Source organism: Mirounga angustirostris, unplaced genomic scaffold (assembly GCF_029215605.1).
Source record: "Mirounga angustirostris isolate CCGP_5_RB_7025 unplaced genomic scaffold, mMirAng1.0.hap1 SCAF_15, whole genome shotgun sequence".
In the NCBI taxonomy this organism is placed as follows: Eukaryota; Metazoa; Chordata; class Mammalia; order Carnivora; family Phocidae; genus Mirounga; species Mirounga angustirostris.
In genome coordinates, this window is record NW_026991723.1 from 40,842,375 (window position 1) to 40,867,485 (window position 25,111).

The following is a 25,111-nucleotide window of genomic DNA, read 5'->3' on the forward strand; positions in this document are numbered from 1 at the left end:
CTCCTCCGGCTTTAACTTAATACTCTCAGAAAATTTCAGAATTTAGAGATGTACTAAGTATTACAGAGATTTTGAGAAGCCAAGATTGGCTTTACTATTGTTCCCTGAAATCCAATACCTTCTAGGACAGATGGTGAAAATATTCACTTGATGTGCCCTTAGAATTCTACTCCTAAAAGTAGAATTTTTATCTCTGAAGAGATTGTGGTATTGTTAAAATTGAAGATATTAAAACTTCAGAAAACAAGGGATAAAATTAAGATCCACCTACGATTGTCAATAGGGGTAAACATTTCTAACTCTTCGGCATATTTCTTTATATATGTATATATCACATGCACATATGTATATATATCACATATATAAATATTTTATTCTAAATTATTTTATGCTTCGTATGGCTGTGGACTCTGCTTTTTTACTTAGCACCCTGTCACAAATACGTTACATATTTTATATATAATATGCCTCCAACATAGATTTCTTGGATGAAATCATAAACATTAAGTACTTTGTCTTGTCTTTAATATTCATTGCCTTACAAAAGCATTAAATATTAAATATTCCTTCATATGGCTAAACCATAATTTAACTATCCCCTATTTACAGCTATTTCTAATTTTTTTACTTTTAGAAATAGCATTTGTTGAATTCTCTTACCTATAAACCAAACCACATCCCTTATTATTTCTTTGAGATGCATGTCTATAATCAAAGCATTGTGTCATTAAGATGAATTTTATTTTTTTAAAGATTTTATTTATTGGAGAGAGAGAGAAAGAGAGAGAATGAGCAGGAGAGGGGCAGAGGGAGAGGGGAAGCAGGTTTCCCGCCGAGCAGGGAGCCTGATGTGGGACTCAATCTCAGAACCCCGGTATCAGGACCTGAGCCCAACGCAGACACCCAACCGACTAAGCCACCAGGCACCCCAAGTTGAGGTTTAAAAGACACACTGTCCACCGGGCACCCCCTCCAAAAAAGAAAAAATAGATTGTCCAGCCATCTAATTGTTGCTTGTTACTGTGAGCCACAATTATCTGGCCCGGAGGAGGGCGATGCCCTCTTGATGTTCTCGCCTCCCTCCTCAGTACAGCGCAAACACTTGCCTATCCAGAAGGGTTTCCCTCCACTGATTTCCCAGAGCCATCGCATGTGCCGTCTAGAGAGAACTGTTACGAGGCTGCCCAGGTGACTACAAGGAGACAAACAAAAAGGACAGTGTCAGTGACAAGGAGCCCAATGTTCCTGTTGATATGAAATTCATAACAGCAGTCAAATCGGTTTAAAACAGAAAAAAAAAAAAAGCAGCATATATATAGAAAGAACTTTCCAGGATTTGAATACAGTATTTTTTTACTTTAATGACTATCTGTAAGGTGGGATTTGTGACCGCAAAGAAAGTGAGATTTTTTTTTTATACTATTTGAGCTTTAAGGCACAAATCCAATAAGTTTTAAACATCTTTTTAGAAAAACCAGCAACTACCTACTTATAAAAATTCATGCCAAAATACTACTCCTCTTGCGGGGAGTCTATCTCTAAATGGGCATAAATTTGACAAATATCCAATTAATTTGACCAGTAAGGTAACCCAAACTATTCAGATAAAATTACTTGAGGCCTACATTTTACGCTTGGTGTATTTAATCAAATACCCCAATAACTGTGACCCTTTGGTCATACTCAGTGAAATGAGCATGGTCTCACTGTCAAAACTTCATAGGTGGTGTAGAAGTTAACGCGTGTGTTCTTATAAACATATATAAATATCCCCCCCCAATAGAATTGTTTTTATGTTTAAGGTGTACAGCATAATGCTTTGACTTACCTGTACTGTGAAATGATTACCATAAGTTTACTTAGCATCCATCATTTCATTTAGATATCAAAAAAAGAAAGAAAGAAAGAAAGAAAAACAATTGTTTTCCTTGTGATGAGAACTCTTGGGATTTACTCTCTCAGTAACTTTCAAATCTACCATAGAGCCGTGTTAGCGATACTCATCATGCTATACATTACATCCCAGTAACCAAAAGTTTGTACCTTTTGACCACTTCATCCAATTATCCCACCCCATATTCTTGGCCTCTGCTAATCACATCTGATCTTTTTTTCTATGAGTTTTTTTGTTTGTTTTAAGACTACATATAAGTGAGATCATATAGTATTTGTCTTTCTCTATCTGGTTTATTTCACTTAGTGTAAATTTCAATGAGTATTATGTTGTTAAAATGGCAGGAATTCCTTCTTTTTTATGGCTGAATAATATTCCTCTGAGCATACATGTGGCATGTATCACAACTTCTTTATTCATTCATCTGTCGATGGACACTTGGATTATTTCCCTGTCTTGGCTACTATAAATAATAAACATGCTATAAACATGGGGGTGCAGATAGCCCTTCAACATACTGTTCTGATTTCCTTCAGATATATTCCCAGAGTGGAATTGTTGGATCATATGGTAGTTCTATTTTTAATATTTTGAGAATCCTCCAAACTGTTTTCCATAATGGCTGCACCAATTTGCAATCCCATCACTGTAACACAAGGAATTCCGTTTCTCCACATCCTCACCAGCAATTGTTATCTCTCATCCTTTTGATGATAGATATTATAACAGGCATGAGAATTATTCATGAATTATTCTTGCAGCTAGCTAAATTATTCCTATAAGCAATATTTGGTTGTTCCTAATTCCCCAATGGTGCCTATTAAAAGCTCTTTAAAAATGCCTTAAGTAAAAAGCTAATGATTATTTTTCTTCTTCTTCTTCGTCTTTTAATACAGGAAGTTTCAAACAAGAAACAAAGTCACCATGATCTTGCCTGGTTAATATCCATTGGCATTTTATTCATTTTGCCTATGTCTTTCCAAACTTCCAATCCAGTTCTCTGCTTTTCCAGATCACATATGCAGAACATAATCTATCCATTTCTTCATGACTTTTCCCCCACTAAAACCAGTATTTTATTGTTCTATCATGCATTGGTGACTTCTAGGACTTCTGAGATACGTAAGTCTCTTCACCGCTTCTCTGAATGTCCTCAGGCTGCTGGATTTGGGTTTTGTGACTTGGCTCTGACCTCATTATTTACTGTCATCTCCTGTCTGACAGTCACAGAGGATACGAGAGCCCAACTTCTTCCCTCCTTCTCACATCCAGTATGGTAATTCTAACGTGCTGAGGGTTTAGAACTCAGAATACCAAATGTGTGGTCTACGTAGGCCGAGGGAAGGCTCGAGGGGCTGCCTCAGTAAATATGGTGCAGTGAACAGAGCAAAGGAGATCTGAGTTCTCTTCTTGCTCTGCCCCTAATTCCCTAACGGCTGTAACTGCAGCCTCACCTTCATCATTAGAAGTAACAGGGCTTATTCAAGGATATTTAACATCTCCTCCCGCTTTAAGATTCTTGAAAATATTGTGAAAACAGACATTGTAAAATCCATTTTAGCTGGTCAAGTACAAGTTTGATTTCTTTTTTTGTCTCTCCAAGAAGCAAAAAGTCCCAAAAAAAGCAAGATGGGAAGATAGCTGTGTTTAGGATACGTAACATGTTAGACCATAATTATTTGTAAAAGAAACATTTAGGCACTGGTATGTTGATTATTTTACAAAAATATTCCTTTTCCTTTATGCCCATATACACACCAAATAGTGTGAACATTATCTATATAGATGTGTATAGAGAGGGATATAAAAATAAAATATAGAAACATATACATATAAAAATCTTTGGGCAGCTCTGAAATTTGAAGGCATTCAAAGTGTAGTAATAAAAACAAACTTTAATCTTTCTCGTTAAAGAAATAAACATCTACTTCTTTGAAATGTTTTGATTAAGTATAGATGTATTTCAGAGTAACTCTTTAAGGCCAGGCCAGCAGGGGTTCCAGACACTCCTGTGGGAAAACAAAATGGTTTTATAGATAATGATTTATAATAATAGAATTACCAAATGTACAATGACGGCCTAAGGAAATGAGCCGATGAGATTACAATATGTAAATTCAAGAAATACCTAATCTAGGAGTCTAGCTCCTCTGGGTTGGAAAAATAATAAAACACCAATGGAGAGGAAAGGAGATTGGAGATAAAGATTGAGTTGAGTTAGCAATCTGATTAGGGACAAGGAGAAAAGCAAAATTTGCTGTTCCTGAAACATGGGTGCTGCAAATGACCCTCTGTAAAGGATCTTCAGGGAAGAGAGCCCCAGGAAACACAGCTCAGAACTGAATAATCCCTGATACCAAATCAAAAACATACTAATATTAATATTAATTCTAATTAGAAAATCTAAGATCATCGCCTAAAATTAATTCATGAGAAGGTAAATATCCGGGTTGTGAAATGGTGAAACTATAAATTTTATATCACAGAAGGAATGGATAATTCCCAGAATACATATTTTTCTTCCTTTTATATATGTATATATTTAAATTAAGTTTTTTATTTTAATCCCAGTATTGTTAACATAATAGAGTTATATTAGATTCAGGTGTATGATATAGTGAAGAATACCTGTTTTGCAAGACAAAGAGGGTGGAGAAGAAGAAAACACAAAAAACCTGAAAGGTAATGGGTCCAGGAAGGCAGGGAGGCCCATCTGATGGTAAAAACATGTTTAATGGTAGAGGAGGTCTTAGGGTTCAGAGAAAAATTATATGGAAGAGGTGGCCCTGCTGCCCCAAAATACTTCTTTTAGAATAACTGAACCAAAGGAACATGGAGATATTTTCTTTTTCCTTTTAGTTTGCTTTTAACTTGCCCCTAGTCATTTTTTGAAATGTCTGTAGCTAGTATTAACCGTTCTTGGGGTAATCATTCTCGTCCTTTCGAAATACAATGCATATTGAAGTATCACACAAATACAATCAGATCAAATATTCATTTTCATTTTTTCAAATAAAATTTGAAAATTAAAAGCTTTTTATGATATTTTAAAAATCTCAGACCATATGTATTTTCTTTACCTCTCTTACACATTCTAGAATACCATCAGAAATGGTATTTGATAGATGTTCTAAGTTCTGGACCAATCTGGTAAACAGATAATGTGTAATTTGGAAGAGTTTTATTACTGATAGATACATAATCAGTCTCTTTCTAAAATATGATGGAAAAACTCCAATTGTCCCTAAAAACTTTTTTTGTTCTGAAAGTTTTCTCAGTTTTATATCTCAAAAGAAATCACAGTTCTAGAGCTTAAAATAATTCCCTGAGATGAGGTTACCAAAATAACTTCAAAATAATATGAATAAATTACTCTGAACCTGCTTGTAATACCATGTTTGACCTACTAGATATGATCTTTAATACCCTTGAATTAATAGGGGAGATGGAAATTTTCCATCACTGCTATAATAGATTTTATAATAGTTATTATAGCACAAAATATTATACTCCCCTCTCCCACTCCCCCTGCTTGTGTTCTCTCTCTTGCTGGGTCTCTCTCTGTCAAATAAATAAATAAAATCTTAAAAAAAAAAAAAAGAAAAGAATTTGTACTTCTATTTGTACTTATGTTCTCATATGTGCAATCAACAAATACAGCTTGTAACTCACATTATTGACATTTAGGTCCAGAGACATCAACTTAATGAAAGCTAAATGCTGCCATTTAAATTTAGTGACTTTCACATTCTTTTTTTTTTTTTTTAGATTTATTTATTTACTTTTAGAGCAGGAGAGGGGCAGAAGGAGGAGAATCTCAAGGAGACTCCCCACTGAGCAAGAGCCTGATGCTGTTGGCCCCATCCCATGACCTTGAGATCACGACCCTGAAATCACGACCTAAGCTGAAACCAAGAGTCCAATGCTCAACCAACTGAGCCACCCAGGCACCCCACTGACTTTCACATTCTTAATAGAGCTTTGTGAGAAGCAGATGTGGGAAAGAATTGTCAGGATTGTATGACACCTTACTGATGTAAAATGAAGGGTTTAAAGACTTGACATAGGGGCACCTGGGTGGCTCAGTCAGTTAAGTGTCTGCCTTTGGCTCAGGTCATGATCCCAGGGTCCTGGGATCAAGCCCCATGTAGAGCTCCCTGCTCAATGGGGAGCCTGCTTCTCCTTCTCCCCTTGCTCATGCTCTCTCTCACTCACTCTCTCTCTCACTCTCTCTCTCAAGTAAATAAAAAAAAATCTTTAATAAAGACTTGCCATATAGGCCAGATGTATCTGGAGAAAGATGGTGTCAGTATCTCTGCAGCTCATTGATGAATGAAGAATGATTTAGTTATTGGGCTGTGAGGCCAATACTGGGGGATAATACTTTAAGATGCAGTCTGGTCTAGACATTTCCAGTAGAGTAAGTACCCAAATATTTGTTGAATGAATGAATTTACAAACTGAGAACCTGACTGTACCTTAAGTTTGCTCTGAAAGATTATTTTGATTCCAATCCAAAAGAAATTAGGGTCCATAATTTAATAAAAATCGTAGTGTGGGGCACCTGGGTGGCTCAGTCATTAAGCGTCTGCCTTCGGCTCAGGTCATGATCTCAGAGTCCTGGGATCGAGCCCCGCATCGGGCTCCCTGCTTGGTGGGCAGCCTGCTTCTCCCTCTCCCACTCCCCCTGCTTGCGTTCCCTCTCTCACTATGTCTCTCTCTGTCAAATATAAAAATTTATATTTTTATATATATAAAAATATAATTTATTTATATATAAATATAAAATTTATATATATAAATATAAAAAATATATATTTATTATATTATAAATAATATTTATAAAAATAAATATTTTATTAAAAAATCATAGTATGTCTTTGCTGTGAAAGATACAAAATACTAATACATAGTTTTGAAACCTATTTTAGGTTAGTATTAATTAGTAAAAATATATATTTATTATATTAGAAATAATATTTATAAAAATAAAGTTAACATAGGTGTGCTTGTCAATTCACCTGAGACGAGACAGCCCCGATCCTTATGGAGCTATTTGGAGAGTATAATAGAAATGAAGTCCACGAGCGAGTGATTTTGCTTCCCCAAATCCCTTTTGTTTTATCCGTAGAATGTAGATAATAATACATGCTTCCCTCACAGAAGGATGATGGGAGGATCAAATAAGCTAGTATAGGTGAAAGAATGCTGTAAACTATACAGTGTAACATAAAAGGAAGTCGTTATTGGCAAGGAGGCATGTAGAACTGGGTCAGCCTACTGTAAAATGATCAGGGTGTAAACGTGCTTAAAGCCAAGGTGCAGACGAGATCTTAGGTCAAATGCACGAGGAAGTAGCTAGACTTTTAAATTAATTTGGGTCTCAAGTTTATTTTTTATTTTTATTTTTTAAGATTTTATTTATTTATTTGAGAGAGAGAATGAGAGACAGAGAGCATGAGAGGGACGAGGGTCAGAGGGAGAAGCAGACTCCCCACCGAGCAGGGAGCCCGATGCGGGACTCGATCCCGGGACTCCAGGATCATGACCCGAGCCGAAGGCAGTCGCTTAACCAACTGAGCCACCCAGGCGCCCAAGGGCCTCAAGTTTATTATTGGGACAAGGGAACTGTATCATATTCATAGATTTATGACAAGATTAATAGATGCATAACTAGTCTTCCTACTCTTTGTACTCACCATTAAAACCCAGCTGCAATTAGATGGATCAATAAAATAAAAAATATATTGGGGAACTAATGTAGGTTGGTCACCATGAAGTTATCAATATTATTACAAATTGCCATGATTTCAAAAAAATGAATTTTGACACCAAAAAGCAAGAAGATTATAGTATCAGAGTAAAGAACAGTCCTTCTAAGAAAAAATACTTGGTGGGCGCCTGGGTGGTTCAGTCCTTAAGCGTCTGCCTTCGGCTCAGGTTATGATCCCAGGGTCCTGGGATCGAGCCCCGCATCAGGCTCCCTGCTCTGCCCGAAGCCTGCTTCTCCCTCTCCCACTCCCCCTGCTTGTGTTCCCTCTCTTGCTGGGTCTCTCTCTGTCAAATAAATAAATAAAATCTTAAAAAAAAAAAAAAAAAGAAAGAAAAGATACTTGGTGACCCGATGCCAACATTGATGAAGGGATGGAAAGATATCGCTCAATACACCATGTCTTTACTTTTCTCATAACATGAAGAACTGGTTAGAGCTTCATTATAGGCCGGCAGAGTTACCTGAACTGTCATCTGAGGACCGCTGGAAGATGAACAATAAGACTGCCTTCAAACTTAAGGTCTGGATTCATGTCGCTCTGTTCACCTATATTTTACCGACACATGCCAGCAGCAATTTGATCTGGTAACCCCGGCTATAGTATAAATGCGCTTCTGTACACCCCCTCATTTTTGTCAGTATAGACACCATACCCTCCTCTTCGTAACATGCTGCAGTCTTCTCCTGGCTAAATCAGAGAGCTTTTATTCCACACCAGAGCTCTTTCCTCAAGAAGGAAAAAAGACCTGTACTCTCCCTCCCTGAGCTATCAATGCATTAAGACAAACGTTAAATAAAAGTAGGACACCCAGTTACTTGGGTGGAAGAATGTCTTCAGTGTCCCTTAACATACAGCAATATGGGAATGTAAGTATTTAAACAATAATTATTTTTAAAATTAAAAAGATAGTTTAACTTACTTCATAGCACCCACTCATCAACAAAACCCTGAAAGCCACTGATTAACCTCTATAGTACTCATACTTAGACATGAAATACATCAATGAAAAAAGGGTGGATACTTTGACCAATTTTTAGAAAGACTTAAAATATATTTTTTTAAAGATTTTATTTGTTCATTTGAGAGAGGGAGCAAATGAGCACAAGCCTGGGGTGGGGGGACAAAGGGAGAGGGAGAAGGAGGCTCCCCACTGAGCATGGGGCTTGATCCCAGGACCCTGGGATCATGACCCGGGCTGAAGGCAGACGCTTAACTGACTGAGCCACCCAAGCGCCACAGACTTTTAAAATATTTTATTAACTCTTTAAAAATCTAGTTATGGGGTACCTGGGTGGCACAGTCAGTTGAGTGTCTAGCTCTTGGTTGTGGCTCAGCTGGTGATCTTGGGGTTGTGGGATCAAGATTCTCCCTCCCTCTTCCCTGCTCCTCTCCACCCTGCCCTCTCTCTCTCTAAATAAATCTTAAAAAAAAAAATCCAGTTATAATTTACATACAGTAAAATGCATAAATTTTAAGTATTCAATTCAATGAACTTTCACAATTATATATATATCCACGTAACAACCACCCAGAGCAAGACGTAGAACATCTCCATCACTCTAGAATCTTACCTCATGCTAGTTTTTAGTCACCCTACAATCCCTGCCAGGGATGACTGTTTTGTTTTTTTTTTTTCTCATTTGTAACACCAACTAATAAATTAGTTTTTCCTATTCATATAAATGAAATCATATAATATGCACTCTTTTATGTTGGGTTGCTTCCTCTCTACATGTTTTTGAGATTTATTCACATTGTTGGAGGTTTTAGTAGTTCATTCCATTTTATTATTCATAAAATAATCAGAAAAAATATTTATCTATTTCCTTGTTGATAGAGAAAATATAAAGAACTCTTATAAATCAAAAAGGCAAATGACCTAAACCATTATTATTTTTTAAAGATTTTATTTATTTATTTGAGAGAGTGAGTGACAGAGAGAGAGAGAACAAGCAGGGGGAGGGAGAGGGAGAAGCAGACTCCCTGCTGAGCAGGGAGCCTGACACAGGGCTCAATCCCAGGACCCTGAAATCATGACCCGAGCTGAAGGCAGACTCTTAACTGCTTAACTGACTAGCCACTCAGATGCCCCATACCCAAACTATTATTATTATATAAAAAAAATAAAGGTGCTATGAAATTCTTGTGAATGTCTTTTTAGCATATATTTTTTTTAAGTTTTATTTATTTAAGTAATCTCTACACCCAACGTGGGGCTCGAACTTGTGACCCCGAGATCAAGACTCACATACTCCTCTAACTGAGCCAGCCAGGCACCCCTTTAGCATAAAATTATATCTCTTTCAGGTAAATACCTAGGAGTAGAGATGTTAGGTCACAGGGTAAATGTACGTAACTTTATAAAAAACTGCCAGACAACTCTACAAAGCGGTTATACCATTTTACACTTCCACCAGCATATATGAGAACTCCATTTGGTATTGTCAGTCTTTGTGATTTTATAGTGGGTGTGAAGTGGTATTTCACTGTGGTTTTTATGTGCACTTCCCAGATGTCTAACGGTGGTGCATCTTTTCATGCACTTATCAATTATATATCTTTTCTTATGAAGTCTCCAAGTCATTTGCTATTTTTTTTTTAAGCAGGTTGTCTTTTTGTTACAGATTCACAGGAATTGTTTGTATTTTCTGGATTTGAGACCTAGATCAGATGGGCAATTGGAGATGAGCTTTGCCAAGTGTGGTTTGCCCTTTCACTTTCTTAGCAGTGTTTTTAGATGAGCATAACTTTTTTGAATTTGATGAAGTGCAAGAGCTGACTGCTATTCACCAGGGACTTCTCTAGTCTCCATGTCCAGCCATGGGGCAGATTAGTCTAATTGCATTGTTCTGGATAATATCCAGGTGGGCAAAAAGGGGGGGTGGTGGTCAGGGATAGGTATGTATGCATTTTTAAAGTCCTTCTGGGCTAGATAAATTCTGTTGTCATGATTTGACAACAAGCCATCCTTCACTAAGTGTTCCATTACCCACCGACCCTTTGTCCAACTTGCCTGGTTCCATAATCATCACTGTCCCTGACACTGTCGTAGGTCTGATACTATAAGACCTTTCATTGCTATGTATTTTCAAATTACTGGGCAGGAATCCCTACTTAATTTTAAAAAAAAAGATAGAACCTGCAAGGCTGCTGACTCAGGAAAGCTCCTCTGACTTTCTCCAAAAGACCGAGAGAAACTAAAACGTAGAATTTCGCCAGCGGCACAGTCTTCACAAAGAGAGATACGTCAAAATACATTATCAAGGTAATCTCAAATCCATTCTGAACTACAGAGCTCTCCTGGGCTTCCTAAAACAAAACCAAGTAGATATTAGACATTCAAGGCTCCAGTGAAGGCAGCGACCCCGCCGCTGCATAAGAAAAGAGAGAAACAGTACAAAAGAAAACACTACTTAAAGTGAAAAAGGGTTTCTTACTGTTCCTTGCAAGCTCGGGCAGCTGTGTTCCAGGAGGCTTTCTGCTCTGTGATCAGGGAGTGGCAGTAGCCTGAGTGATGGTGCCAACCAGCTGGGCAGGATTTACGTTCCACCTCCTGAAATACAGTTGTCCATGTTCACATCAGAATGGTCTTTACCACCTAGAGCCTGCTCTCAGCATCAAGAGTTCCATGAGTCCCCTAACTTGACTAGAGTAGTTCTGTCACCAGAAAGGACATCAGCTCTTATCCCGATTCTCCACCTTGAGGAACGTGATGGCTTTGGACAGAGAACACTACTGAAGTCAGCACTGTTTCAATTGTACACTTTTGACATTCTAATGATTAAGCAAAATGAGTAAACACCTTCTTAAATTTTATCGATTAACAAATGTGTTTTGTGATTTGTGAAACACCCCTTGGGCCATATTTTCCTCTTCACCTTCAAAGTAGAAGGAGGGCAGGTGGATGTAGCAAGAGCTGTCAGATCATTTCCTGTCTATCAGCATATCACAGAGCATAGAGCAAGCAGAGATCCTTCGCAGCTCATCCCATGTCCCACCTCGCTTTGGGAGCTCCAAGCTTTCCACGTAACTCCATCACATTTGTACAGCTTTCGGAGGCTTTCTTGGAAATGGAAAAGTCCCTTTAATTCCAGTGTGCAGTTCTTTGGAAATGAGGGCAGCGGGTCCTATGGGAAGGAGAGGTAACGTAGATTTGACTTAACGTAATCTGATTTGTCAGGTAGCGTTTGTGTTGGGCCAACGATCCCCAAGCCTGAAGGCTGTTTTATAGCCCAGCAAACAGCTTGTTGTAAGATGAATAGGAGTAAAAAGATTTCCCTACCTGTCTGGGGAAGTGTGAGTCAGTTGTGGATTCTACCTTATCTGCCTGAGGCAGCTCTGCCTCTCTGCTTGTCTTTGGTAACTGACGAATAATGGATACTTTGGCCTTCCGTTGGTGAGATGGAGAGCCGTCCTCCTCCAGTGTCAGGGAAACCGTTCCGTGATACTGGAGGAAACCAGAAAACAACAATAAAGAGAAAGCAAACACCCAGATAGCAAACAAAAAGGTTTGCTGGAAAAATGAGCAATTCAAAAGTTGGGTTAAAGCAAAAAGGTAAAAGGTGTTTGTTTGTTTTTTCTAACCACCAAGCCTCAAAAACAAATGTCAAAACAGGCTTTTAAGAAATACATAAATACAGAAGAAATTTTAAAAAAATAGTTTCACTAAATACTTTGCATCCAGAAATACAAGAAATTTAGCGATTCTCTCAGACTATGCTTACATTATAGATGATGTCGGTTCCATTTCTATAAACAGAGGATGGAAGAACCTGAAATCAACAAAGTACAAAATATGAACAAAATTGGTTTGAATAATAATAACTAGCAACAGGCTAAAACCCTTTCAGTAAGATCTTGTTAGTGCTGAAAAAATGTTAAAACATATGTTACTTAAGATTTTCCATGCCCAAATCATTAGAATTTTTAAAATCACTGGACCTAATCACAACTTATCAGTGTTGATTCATACATTCATAGTTTCAGTTATAGAGAAAAGACATCCTTATTTTCTTGGTATATCTGTGGCACACAGAGGTCCAAGTACACACACACACACACACACAGAGTGTGTGCCTAATTAGAATCCTATGCTAATAAGGTCAAAGCCACGGTTTCCACACCCAAGTAGATCACTTAATCTCATTCTGTTCCAGGGTCACTGGTTATCCCCTGTTTGTTTTGATCATAAAGGGAACCAAAGCAGAAATCATATGGGTGAGTCAGTACATCCATCACCTCAATTAGTACAAATTAAGGCAGTGGGCAGCGTTATGATATCTGTATACAAAAAGCACTGCATGGGGGTGCCTGGCTGGCTTAGTCGCTGGAGCATGGGACTCTTGATCTTGGGATCCTAAGTTCGAGCCCCACGTTGGGTGTAGAGATTACTTAAAAATAAAATCTTTTAAACAAAGTGGGGGGAGACTGCGTGCTTGTGCAAGGAACCATGGCTCCCATTCACTATGCAAATCAGCTTCTTCAGTTTCAGAACACTTATTAAAATTTTTTTATTCTTCTACAATGTCCTCTGCACATCAGATCCCAGAAGTTCCCCATCCTTACCGTTTTGCCATTCCCCCGGGTCCTAAGCTTCATACGAGAAAGATCTGGAGACTCAAAGCCCTGTCGGGTGTCTCCCCTAGTGACTGCCGGCCACTTGTTAGATGTAAGGGGTCTTCTTTCCAGATGAAAGGAACCAGAAGTGGTGGGTGAGGAAGACCCTGGGGACAGCAGGTGCCAAATGCCCTTCTTCCGTGCATTGTGCTTGTTGGGGTTGAAGGAATATGAAGGATGGCACTGCCCTGGGGGCATGAAAGATGGCAGGTCAGTTCATGGTACACTAACGGGTAGATCACATCGACAAGCCCCTGCAGCAGCTTGTCATTAAACTTAGATGGATGGTTTCCCCCCAGATGCTGCCTCTTTGCCATTTGCCAGAACTCCTTTACTCTTCATCCGTTTCCATGCAGGAAAGCTGTGCTCTTCGGCACTGCAATGGGGTGGTTATAAAGTCACGAAATGGATTTCACAAACCACAAACGAAAGCCATTGCCATAATTTTATAATCAGACCACGTACTGGGGAAACTGCCTCACTTCTCTTCATGTTATAGCATTCCTCAGGTTTATTCACTGATCAAGGATCATTCGTAAACCCTGCAAAGTGCTCATCCTTTCCCCAGTCTCCTAGGGGTAGATGCTGGAATCGTTTGAAGAGGCGAAATCAAGTAACAGTTATAAAAAATTAGCATTCATCTGTTACAGAACAAAGACCCAGTAAACCTTAACGGAGCTACTTCTACTAGAAGCATTTCCAATTAGTGTGACAAAAATCTAAACCCACGACCCTCATGTGGCTATTCTGTATTTCATGTGTAAAGTGTGTATTTCATGTATTTTATGTACTTACTGTGACCAGAAAATTCTACCGAGAAAGAAATGAATTTGGCCATAAAGGTGATGGGGAAAGATGTTGTGGAAAAAATGAGTATCATAAAGGCAAGGGGATAGTGTTTATTTTTATCATAGGAAAGAGAAGAGGTGAGAGTGGATTTTAGGTAGGGAAAACATACCATGGGGCATGACAGGTGTAAAAGCAGAGGTCTAAGTCCACGCATGGTACCTGGACACTTGTCAAATCCTAAATTGACACCTAAGTAGAAAATATTTGGCAGAAAAAAAAAATCAGAGCACCAAGGACTGTGCTCAGTTTTTATTTTATTTGGTTCACAGGTTTTTTTTTTTGTTTTTTGGGTTTTTTTTTTTTGCAGATACTATCCAGGACCTACTTGGCTCTGCAACCCAAGGTTATTCATTAATATTCTCCAGCTTCTCCTGAATCTCCTAGCCAGCTGTATCTTTCACAACTGTTTTTCTCCAATTCCTTCCTCTCTTAGAATTTTCCTGGTCACACTACAGTGGGGGCTCAGATTTGAGGCATTAAGAGCTCTCTTTAACAGAGGAAGATAATTACAGCCCTACAAACTCTGGGGGAAAATAATTGTCCATAGATTCTCACCAACATTGTTTCCCCCTTGGTGAGAACAACAAACGGGTAGGGAAAAAAAAAACAAAAAACAAAAAACAACCATGCCACTGACTTGTTGCTTTTCTCAAACACTAGTTCTTAGCAGGAGGAAAACCACATGAAGCAGAAACCAGAATAAAGGGCCTACAACATGACTGAGGTTGCTTTCTTGACAAGAAATTAAGCATTTTGATTTGAAGGCGTTATCAAGCACACTGGCTGTTGAAAGCAAGCAGCTATAGTGCCAGGACTGCTCCTGATTTCAAGATGAGGATCAAAAGAATACCTCCTTTTGAGTCCAGAATTTTCACTGCAGCTTTTGTCTTTGTGCCAAGAACCGCATTCACAGGGGAGTTCAGAATTACTTCAAAGGCCTCATCGTCTTCCTCTAATCCGTCATAGGTAATTGCTATATTCCACATCTTAGTTGACATTCCTACAAGAAGTAAACATTTTAATTACTCTTTAATTGCTATTTCAATCACCTAGGTGTCAGAGAAATATATTAATTAACATGTCTACAGCTCGGCTGCAGTAGCCTGAGCGAATTATTGTACTGCTAGCAACTCGCTCAAGTCCTGCTGTTCTCCCAAATAATATTAAAAGACCACATTTGTTCCTGGACAATGATGATTCCGTTTCAATGCAAACACTGTAACAAAAAAGTAAGCTGCATTGTGCAAGGGATGAACAAAAAAAAATGGTTAGGAGATGAGATCCAAGACTTACTTCCCCCACCCCCGCCCCGCCCCTTCTCTCCTTAAGAATAAACAAGTACTGCAATCTTAAAATCTTAATAGTTTCAAAACTCTTAAGAGGTTGGCAGAGACAGTTAAAAGTGATTATTGGATGGTACTCCATGCTATTCGTGGAACCCTTGAAATGATTGATTTCTAAAGACAGCTGCCTCCATCCACCACTCAGCTTCCCGAGATCCTTCTAGCCCACAAATGTTTTTTTCTAATGATGTAATACTCAGTATTTGATACTTTCCTCGAGAGAATTTATGGGCTGGGGGTTTTAGAAACAGACTGAGCCCATTTTTTTTTTCTCCTTCTGTCTGCCTTTGCTCATGGAGTTACAATCAAGCTTGGTTCACGGCAACTTTGTGAACTTAATACCCGACCATTTTGATGGTCCAAACATAGCCCCAGCTATGTCACCACGGAGATGGGACACAAAGCAACCCCGGAAACACAAAATATTAAAGCTGGAAGAAACTTGTGAGATTGTCTGATCCTGACCCGTTTCCATGACGCGGATTACAGGATATCCCCCTTAATTTATTTAGAAGAGAACGTGGTGGAAGAAAAAAAAGAAGAAGAAGAAGAAGTACTGTTTAGCGGAGAAAGAAGGCTCAAGTTTAAGGGGGGAAAAGAAAGATAACAAATGTGTGGTTTAGCTTTCTAGGACTGTTTTGAAAACTTTTACTCGCTGGCATTCACTCACTGGCTCTTAGAGGGGTTTTATTCCCATAAACCCATCTATCGAAGCAGTCAAGCATTTTTTCCCGAGCCTTCTCTTCTGAAAATCTGGTTTCCCTTCTCCCTGCACATTGTCTGCTGCAGATTTATGCCTCGCGATTCTGCCATCTATATGACAGCCTCCTTTGTGAAGATGTGTCACATACAGATTTCATGATCTAATCATTTCCTCGATCCCCCGCAGAATCCATTGGAAAGATGAAACTGTTCATTTATCCTACTCCTGGCTGCACTTAGAGGGAAACAAAATTAAGTGCAGTTGAAATAATTTTATTTAAAAAAAAAAAACAGGCTGACAACGGGTTTGTTAAGCTTTCCGTATCAACTGAATCCCTAAATCAATTACTTTCCTAGTCTTTGCTAAAACAGAAGTTGCAACACCTAACATAAAATGCCATGTAATTCCCACCTTGTGGATGGAGGGATGGATCGACCCATCAAAATACACATTTTGTATCTATTACGTACTTACCTTTAAGGCTTTAGATGCCATGGAGAACACCAGAGGTGTAACGTCAGCATGCCCTGACCTAAAGGAATTTAAAAGCTCTTTGAAGAGACAAGATGTAAATACCAGGAAAGGCTACTGTGCAAGGCTATGTATGATTAGCTGCCAAGAGATACAGACTAGATGGTAAATACTGTATGTATGTGGGCGCCAGAGTTGGGAGGTTTGGGAGGGAGGGAGTGGGAAAACAGCATAAGCAAAGGCAGGAAGGTAGCAGACCAAAGGCCTTGAACAGGGAGGGCTGAGCGAATGAGCTGGCTGGACCAGAGCTCACACCATGGAACAGGAGATGGTAAAAAAGCTAGGGCAGTTTGTGGCCAGGCTGCAGAGAGCCCTGGACACCAGGTGCTGGATTCAGACTTTAAACCTTAGGCAACTCTTGAAAATGGAGGTCTTAGAAAAACCAATCTCCATGTTACAAAGGAAGATTTAGGGGCCCAGGAAGATGGGCAAAGAAGCTAGAAGTGGGGAGGCCATATGGGCAGCTGTTGTAATAAACCTGGCTGGAAGGGATAAGAGACCAGACGGTACAGAAAGTACATGAATATTAAGAAGTTTAATGTTCAAAGAACTGTTTTGACTCTCAAAGTGCAAAAAGTTAAGCATTATTCAAATAAAACTCCAATACAAAAAAAAAAAAATCCAAGTTCCAACCAATTGCCCTCTTACTGTTAAGAATCATTTTTTTAAAAATTATATTACCCCTTCTCCCTCCCAACCCCCCCAAAATTAAAGTTTTTCTAAGACCTTATGGAGTAGAACCAGAGGGTTAGAGCAAATCTCTTCCAAATTTCATTTAAGCACTTTCTGATTGGTTTGCTTGCATTTCAATTTTGTTTCTATGCCTACCAGGTGTGCATATAGAACCAACTTTTCTAGGTTAATGAGATTGGAAGTAAGAACATTCTGGGTTTTTCTTTTTCCTTCCTCTCCCATTTTCAAGGTGCAAAGTAGTTGTTAAATCACCGAGATTATAAGCAATTTCAGAAGGCTTGAACTGGCCTCCGGTTCCCATAAAACAAAAGGTGCTGAAGAAAAGGTGTCACTTTATGCAGACATACCCCACTTTACAGAGTAGGTCAATTACTGGATATTTTCCTGCAAAGCAGATTCCACTACTGAAAGACACCGCCTCAGTGTTTTTTAGTAAATGCCATTTTAGAGATCTGTTCCTTTGGAAAACAGTTTGACTAGTAGGAATGATTTAGTCTCAATTAAGAAAGTAGCAAACCTTTCAAGAACACATATTTAAAAGGAAAACAATCATTTTCTTAAGAATATTTACACTTTGAGGGCGCCTGGGTGGCTCAGTTGGTTAAGCGACTGCCTTCAGCTCAGGTCATGATCCCAGGGTCCTGGGATCGAGTCCCGCATCGGGCTCCCTGCTCTGCGGGGAGCCTGCTTCTCCCTCTCCCACTCCCCCTGCTTGTGTTCCCTCTATCGCTGTGTCTCTCTCTGTCAAATAAATTAAAAAAAAAAAAAAAAAAAAAAAAAAGAATATTTACACTTTGACTCAATCAGTCACAATACTTGAATGCAAAGTAGGCAGGATTAGTTTGGGGTTCAGTACAATGGCAGGAAGGTGAAGCTCACTAGACTGAAAAGTTACCCGTTCCTCTCCAGCACCCTCCCCAAAGTTCTCAAACCTTCTAATATCCCACTGTCTTTGATTTCTCACTCTGTTTCTTTGCCCATCATGGAGGCTATGTTTTTGAAAAAAATAAAAGATTGCTTTGGGCAAAAGCAGTGGGGGTGGGGGTGGGGACACCAGACCCAGAAGAGGCAAGGTTTAACAATATGGGAGTAAATAAACATTTACAGGACCTGGGAACATAGGGAACTTTAAAATACTCTAAAGTAAAACTTCAGCTAATGAAACCATTTCTGGCTAGTCAATTCCAAAACAATGAGCAGGCAAGTACTGTTCCTTTTTAACTTGTAAGATTTTTTTCTTAAAATGTCTAAATAATCCCTAAAATCACGACCAGTTAGAGCCTCCAGAAGTCATCAGGATCTACTCAAAACAGTATGTAATGAAGCGGGGGAAATCAGAGGGGTAGACGAACCATGAGAGACGATGGATTCTGAAAAACAAACTGAGGGTTCTAGAGGGGAGGGGGGTGGGAGGATGGGTTAGCCTGGTGGTGGGTATTGAGGAGGGCACATTCTGCATGGAGCACTGGTTGTTATGCACAAACAATGAATCATGGAACACTTCATCTAAAACTAATGATGTAATGTATGGGGATTAACATAAGAATAAAAAAAAAGAAATTAAAAAAATAGTATGTAAACTCTTGTAGACAAATCAGCCTTTATCTTAATCAGTGGAACCTCCTAGAGGTGGATTTCAGAGCCTCCTCTAAGTGTGATACTTTCTAGTTGCCATCAGTCCAAACGGAGCACCTGGAAGACTGCTCAAAATCTACTGAAAGCCCAAATCACTCCAGATCCTGTGACAAACAGGCCTCAAATAATAAAGACAATATACGACAAAGACTCTTGGTTCTCCAAAGTGGAAAGGTTTGAACTGCCTTAACATGAAGTACAAAAGGGACATACACAGTGCAAATGCACCAAAATCTTTCATCTTCAGGTTGACCAGAACACTCTTGTGTTGCCTTGCAGCAACCTGTGGATAAACATCAAATACCTTATGGGAACAGCTCTTCTACAAAGTAGGTCACTTGAGGAACAAACTTACATGAGTCAGGAAATGTAAATATCATAGGAAGGAGGCCAATCATAATATTTGGGTAGTTTCATGTCAAATTTAAGGATCATTGTTATAGGTTGAATTGGGTACTCAAAATCTTTATGTTGAAATCCTAATTCCTAGTACTTCAGAACATGACCTTATTTACAGATGTAACTGGTTAAGATAGTCATACTAGAGTGGGCCTCTAATCCATTATGATTGATGTCCTTATAAAAAGGGGAAATTTGGACACAGATGCATACATAAGAAAGTCATGTGGGGACAAGGGCAGAGACTGGTATAGATACAGCAGAAGCCAAGGAACACCAAAGATTCCAGCCAATCACCAGAGCATGGGAGACAGGCATGGAACAGATGCTCTCTCACAACCCCTGGAAGGAATCAACCCTGCTGACCCCTTGATCTTGAACTTGTAGCCTCCAGAATGGTGGGAAAATAAATTTCTGTTTTTAAGCTACCCGTTTGTGATATTTTGTGAGGGCAGCCTTAGCAAACTAAACTAATCACAAAACATCATGCTACTTGTGATAAATGGCAGAAACGCATTTCTTTTCTATGTTTACTATAAAGGATGTCAATTTTGGGGTGGTGATGATACTTAGTCTACTTTGTTTTGCCTTTGCTTGAACCATCACGTATCAGTGGCAGATAATGGCAAGAGTTGTGACTTGGTGGAATGTTCTCAGAGTGTAGAACGCCTCCTCTGCAGGAGAGCACAAAGCCCGAAGCCCTGGCTGCTTCACAAGGCCTTTTCCATTTGCCCCTGGACAGGGGATCCACGTCCATCCCAGACCAGAGGAGAAGAGAGAACCATGCGTGCAGTGAAGGAGAGCTACCCGCCCCTTCAACAGAAGCCAGGGAAGGAAGGTGTGGATCCAGCCCCAGTGCTTTAGACACAGTTCCCCAAAAGTGTGTTGGTCCTTCACCCTGAAGTCCCCTCCTCCTTCTTCTTCTACTTGCTCAGAATACTCATCTCCTCTGGGAAGTTTTCCAGGATTCCCCTTAACCAGAACAGTAGCTCATCTCTTGGGTCCCAATATACTCTTAATGAGTTGTTTTCATGTCTCTATTTCCCACATGATAGAACACCTTTGAGAGTAGGCACCATGCTTTATATTCCCTTTTGCACCTGGCAGAATTTTTTCCACATATTTAAAGCAAAATATGTGCTATCTAATTAATCTTCCCCGGAATCTCCTCATTTCAACCTACTCCAAGAGAAATCATTTAGAAATGGCCTCATGCGAATATGACTTTCTGAAAATTTCCATCAAAGTATGAGGCAATTAAATTAGCTCAGCTTTATGTTAGGACTCCAAGTAACTTTTTATTTCATTTTTTTTGTCTTTTGGTTTTTTTTTTTAGAAGGGGGCAGGGGGAGAGGGAGAATCTTAAGCAGGCTCCAAGCCCAGTGCAGAGCCCAATGTGGGGCTCAATCTCATGACCCTGAGACCATGACCTGAGCCAAACCCAAAAGTTGGACACTTAATCGACTGAGCCACCCAGGCACCCCTGAATAATTTTTTAGATGACACCCTTTTCTGGATTTTTTGGATGTTTGCTTTGATATTTTTATATTTATTTGTTATGAGTTTTCTTCTCATTTTAAATAAATATTCACTTGTGATAAAGTGAAATATGGGGGACAAAACCTCAAGTCCAAACTGATCTCTCTTGGAGTGGCTGAAATAGGTCCCCATGACCTGCACACATTCTTACAAAAACAGGAAACAAACTGTAGACACAAAACATACCTGGGTCAAACTGAATCAGTTTAGATGGAGTCAGAATGAAGTCTTTTCCAACTGTAGCTGACACTTGGTTGACCTTAAGAGGAAAAAATGTCCTTTTTCAATAAAAATAAATATTATTTTAATAGAGAAACATCTAGTCTAGTATCATAGTAGATTAAACTAATGCTCTTTTTTTTTAGGGAGGCTCTCCACCCAACAACCCAACATGGGGCTTGAACTCATAACCCCAAGATCAAGAGTTGCATGCTCTACTGACTTAGCCAGCCAGGCACCCCAAACTCATGCTCTTAAATCTGTTTTAACATAAAAGTTTTTTTTTCAAATTATAATAAACCATTTTAGATCTAGGCTACATGGATCTTCCTTAAACTTAAATTTTTTCTTAGACTACTATCAATGGAAGTAAAAGCAAAGCTTTTTTTTTCTCTTTTTCTTTTTGCTTCTTTATAAATGATTCGGTCATTGGAGAAAGCAGCATAAATCTTAAACACTATTTTTCTCTTCATTATGAGGATCCATTTATTTCATCCCCTTCCTTCTACCCCAAACTGGCTTTGAAATCATGCCTCAGAGGAAAGTGGGGGGGGGGAAGCAGCGGCAGTTGCTCCCCACAAGTAGCTTAAGGGTGTCCTATGAGTTTCAGGGCACGGAAGGCCTTAGACAAGTTGACCTGAAACAAGTCTGATCCATTTTCCTGTCAGGACGAAACCACCCTTCTTCACAGAAACGAATAAGAGCTCCACGGGGCTGGCCGACCTGGTGAACGGCCACACAAAATCAATCCACACACACCACAGAGGGCTTTTGAGGCTTCACCAAGTCAGTCATTAACAACAACAACAAAAATTACGCTAGTCTGAAGAGACTATTTACTGATCTGTTCCCCATTCCCAGGGCTGAAAACCAGAGGCGATTTAGGGCTCTCAAGTCATGGCCTTATCTCCCCCAGAGGGAGCCTAAATCCGTGTTAAGAATAGTGTCCTTGGGGCGCCTGGGTGGCTCAGTCATTAAGCATCTGCCTGTGGCTCAGGTCATGATCCCAGGGTCCTGGGATCGAGTCCCACATCGGGCTCCCTGCTCAGCGGGAGCCTGCTTCTCCCTCTCCCACTCCCCCTGCTTGTGTTCCCTCTCTCGCTGTCTCTCTCTCTGTTAAAAAAATAAATAAAATCTTAAAAAAAAAAAAAGAATAGTGTCCTTGGGGGTGCCTGGGCTCAGTCATTGGGCGTCTGCCTTCAGCTCAGGTCATGGTCCCAGGGTCCTGGGATCGAGCCCTCCATCGGGCTCCCTGCTCAGCGGGAGCCTGCTTCTCCCTCTCCCACACCCCCTGTGTGTGTTCCCTCTCCCGTTGTGTCTCTCTCTGTCAAATGAATAAATAAAATCTTAAAAAAAAAAAAAAAGAATAGTGTCCTTGGCTAGTGTGAAAAAGAAGTCATCAGATGAGAATGCGGTGTAAGCACAAGAGGTAGCTGTTACTTCGCCCTTTTTTAGACATTTAAGATGATCAAGAACGTGGGTTCCTCTATTTCTTCACTTTCATACAAAGAAATGAAGCGCACCATGGAAAACTTCAAAGTTCCTATTTTTATGGCTTTAGACATTCCCTCCGTTCGTCACCAAGGGCCCTAAGACCTGCGAATGGGTCTGCAGTGGAAACATTGTGCTGAAGAGGGTACTTCCTCCTAAGCTTCCATTTGCACTTTGCGCACAATGCCAAGGCTCCTCCTGAACAGCCTCGCATTGTGAAAAGGTGGCCCATTGTACACCTGTAGCCACCATATGCCGGAAGTTACATTTCCCTGCATGACTCTTGCACGTGCAATTACTTGGTATTTTACCACCACTGAGTTGACAGAATCCTATGTGGGAAAAGGAACGGTCTGCGGCAGGCTGGTGGGAGCAATCAGCTCCGTGAAGGTGCACGATTCAAACCAAGGCAAATAACACAGGGAAACGTGCTTTCTCTTCCTCTGCTTCTGGTCAAGCAGCCAATATGCTCTGGTATGGAGTGGCACCTGTGCTCTGGGTGGAGCTGTCCCTGAAGCCTCAGGGCCATATTGGATGAAGGCCTGCACACTCAGTGGGCAGGTTCGTGGTACGCATTAAGCCGAAGTAGACCAAAGGTTCCATGTCAGGCCACATATGTTCTTTCTACCTGGCCAGGTGAATGGTATGTGGCCCCAAACTCTAGACTGGGGCATATGGTGCTTTCTAGAAACAACCAAAGCGTTATTTAAAAACCATTCAGGCAGATTTCTCTTTGCATGAACAATCTGCTGGGAAATTATAGGGCATACCAAGTTGTCTAATGTTTCACTAGCAATAAAGCACCCACAGATCTGGGAAAAAGAGTCTATGCCCCCTGGAAAGGTAAATACCAAACGCAGATATGGCAGAATTTAGGTGCACAAGGTTCTGAGGGTGATTTGAATGTATTATTATAATGGAGAATGAACTGAGATGGCCATTTTTTCCAGAAGCTAATACCACTGCCTCTTTCATGGGATTGAGGAGCGGAGTCTCCAAGGCTCATTCACCATTGTTGGTTGGTGAAAACTTTTCAAGCTGTCATTCTCTTGAAGTGTTACTATGATAGCGACTCCTAAAAAGACCCTTCAATTCTAGAAGCCATAAGTTGTGCTCCATGGTCTATGCTGACGGAAAGGAATAACAAGCTGACTAATCTACAAGTGATTCCTGAATATTCTTTATATTTTGGAGGCCTGGATTGAGAGGTGTGCTTCTAATTTTAACTTGGGTGACTCTTAAGATAAGTTTGTCCTTGATTTTCCTCATCCACTAAGACCATAGGAAGTGATCCTGGTGGCACACTAAGAGAAATCCTTCTGGGGGCTGAAATTTGTTCTGGGACCTCACAGAAGGTCTTGCATACAATTTTTCTCTTCCAAAGCAGAGTTTGGCTCGATTTACTAGGTTGGATATATCTCCCTGTAAAGTCAAACTTCAGGACTTAATGACTAGATTTAAAAACTAAAAATGGGTTTGAAATACCATATCTAGGAGCGAGTGAAGCTAGATAAAGGGTGGAAGGATAAGAAAATGTTAGGTGTAGAATCTCTAAAATAATGTGCTAATCCTGCAATTTGCAATTTCCTTGGTTACTTTGGTTTCCTTTTTAAGAAAATAATCAAAGGCACCAACCAGGAACCCAAGTTTTAGCCTGACAGTTTATATTTTAGAGCTGTTACCTTTACACTCACGAAGGCTGAGTCCATGGAATATCCCCTTCTGGTAATTTCCAAGGGCAACATGCCCACATTCTCGCAGACCTCATATTCAGTCTGTGACCATTCAATATGAGACCACTTCAATTCCAAACTGTGCATGAAAGGAAAAGAAAAAGGAAAATCATTTTTTAAAAATGCACAGTAAATGCCTTTAGGGATCCTCTGCTTGGTAGGAGATTGAATCACTGGTTCATATCCTGGTGACACACGTGGTTCATCAACCTACACCAGTGCTAAAAATTCCTTATGCTTATTTGATACATTTTAGCTCAAAAAGAACTTTTACTAACAATCTCATCTGATGCTTACAACAATGCCATGAGTTAGAAAGAGTAAGTATTAGAGTTTTATTTTACAAATGCAGAAACTAAGGTTAAAAGGCTGTCAGAGGGACTCAAACATGAGTCCTCTGAAGGGGCAAAGGAACCAGGAGCAGTGAAGTTCAAGGAGACATTTATTTATGGAAAGGACATTGATAGGAAATCTTCTCTCTTACTTTTTGGCCTTCACGGGTATATGAAGAACTGTTCCAGACTTAGACCTTCTCTGAACTTGGGTTCAATTTAGTAACTAGTTATCTTTCAGGATGTGCCTTGGAATTACAATATGCATGGGTTTTATAACCATTATCTGTTCCTTCTTCTGTTCATATAAAAGGGCTGACTGACATGTAGTTTGGATGCAGCAATACAACTGAAAAAACA

At 39.7% G+C, this 25,111-nt stretch overlaps 1 protein-coding gene across 1 annotated transcript in view; it reads right to left on the reverse strand.

Annotated features, from left to right (window-relative positions):
* The window catches only part of FREM1 (FRAS1 related extracellular matrix 1), a 290,889-nt gene that overhangs the window by 2,117 nt on the left and 263,661 nt on the right, over positions 1–25,111 (reverse strand). Inside the window, exons 36-44 of the mRNA XM_064579475.1 lie at positions 24,369–24,498; positions 21,163–21,235; positions 14,984–15,133; positions 13,234–13,472; positions 12,393–12,440; positions 11,987–12,115; positions 11,667–11,795; positions 11,106–11,221; positions 1,107–1,192 (exon numbers count right to left, since the gene is read on the reverse strand). Of these exons, the coding sequence (XP_064435545.1) occupies positions 1,107–1,192; positions 11,106–11,221; positions 11,667–11,795; positions 11,987–12,115; positions 12,393–12,440; positions 13,234–13,472; positions 14,984–15,133; positions 21,163–21,235; positions 24,369–24,498 (1,100 nt within the window). The remainder of the gene's footprint in view (positions 1–1,106; positions 1,193–11,105; positions 11,222–11,666; positions 11,796–11,986; positions 12,116–12,392; positions 12,441–13,233; positions 13,473–14,983; positions 15,134–21,162; positions 21,236–24,368; positions 24,499–25,111) is intronic.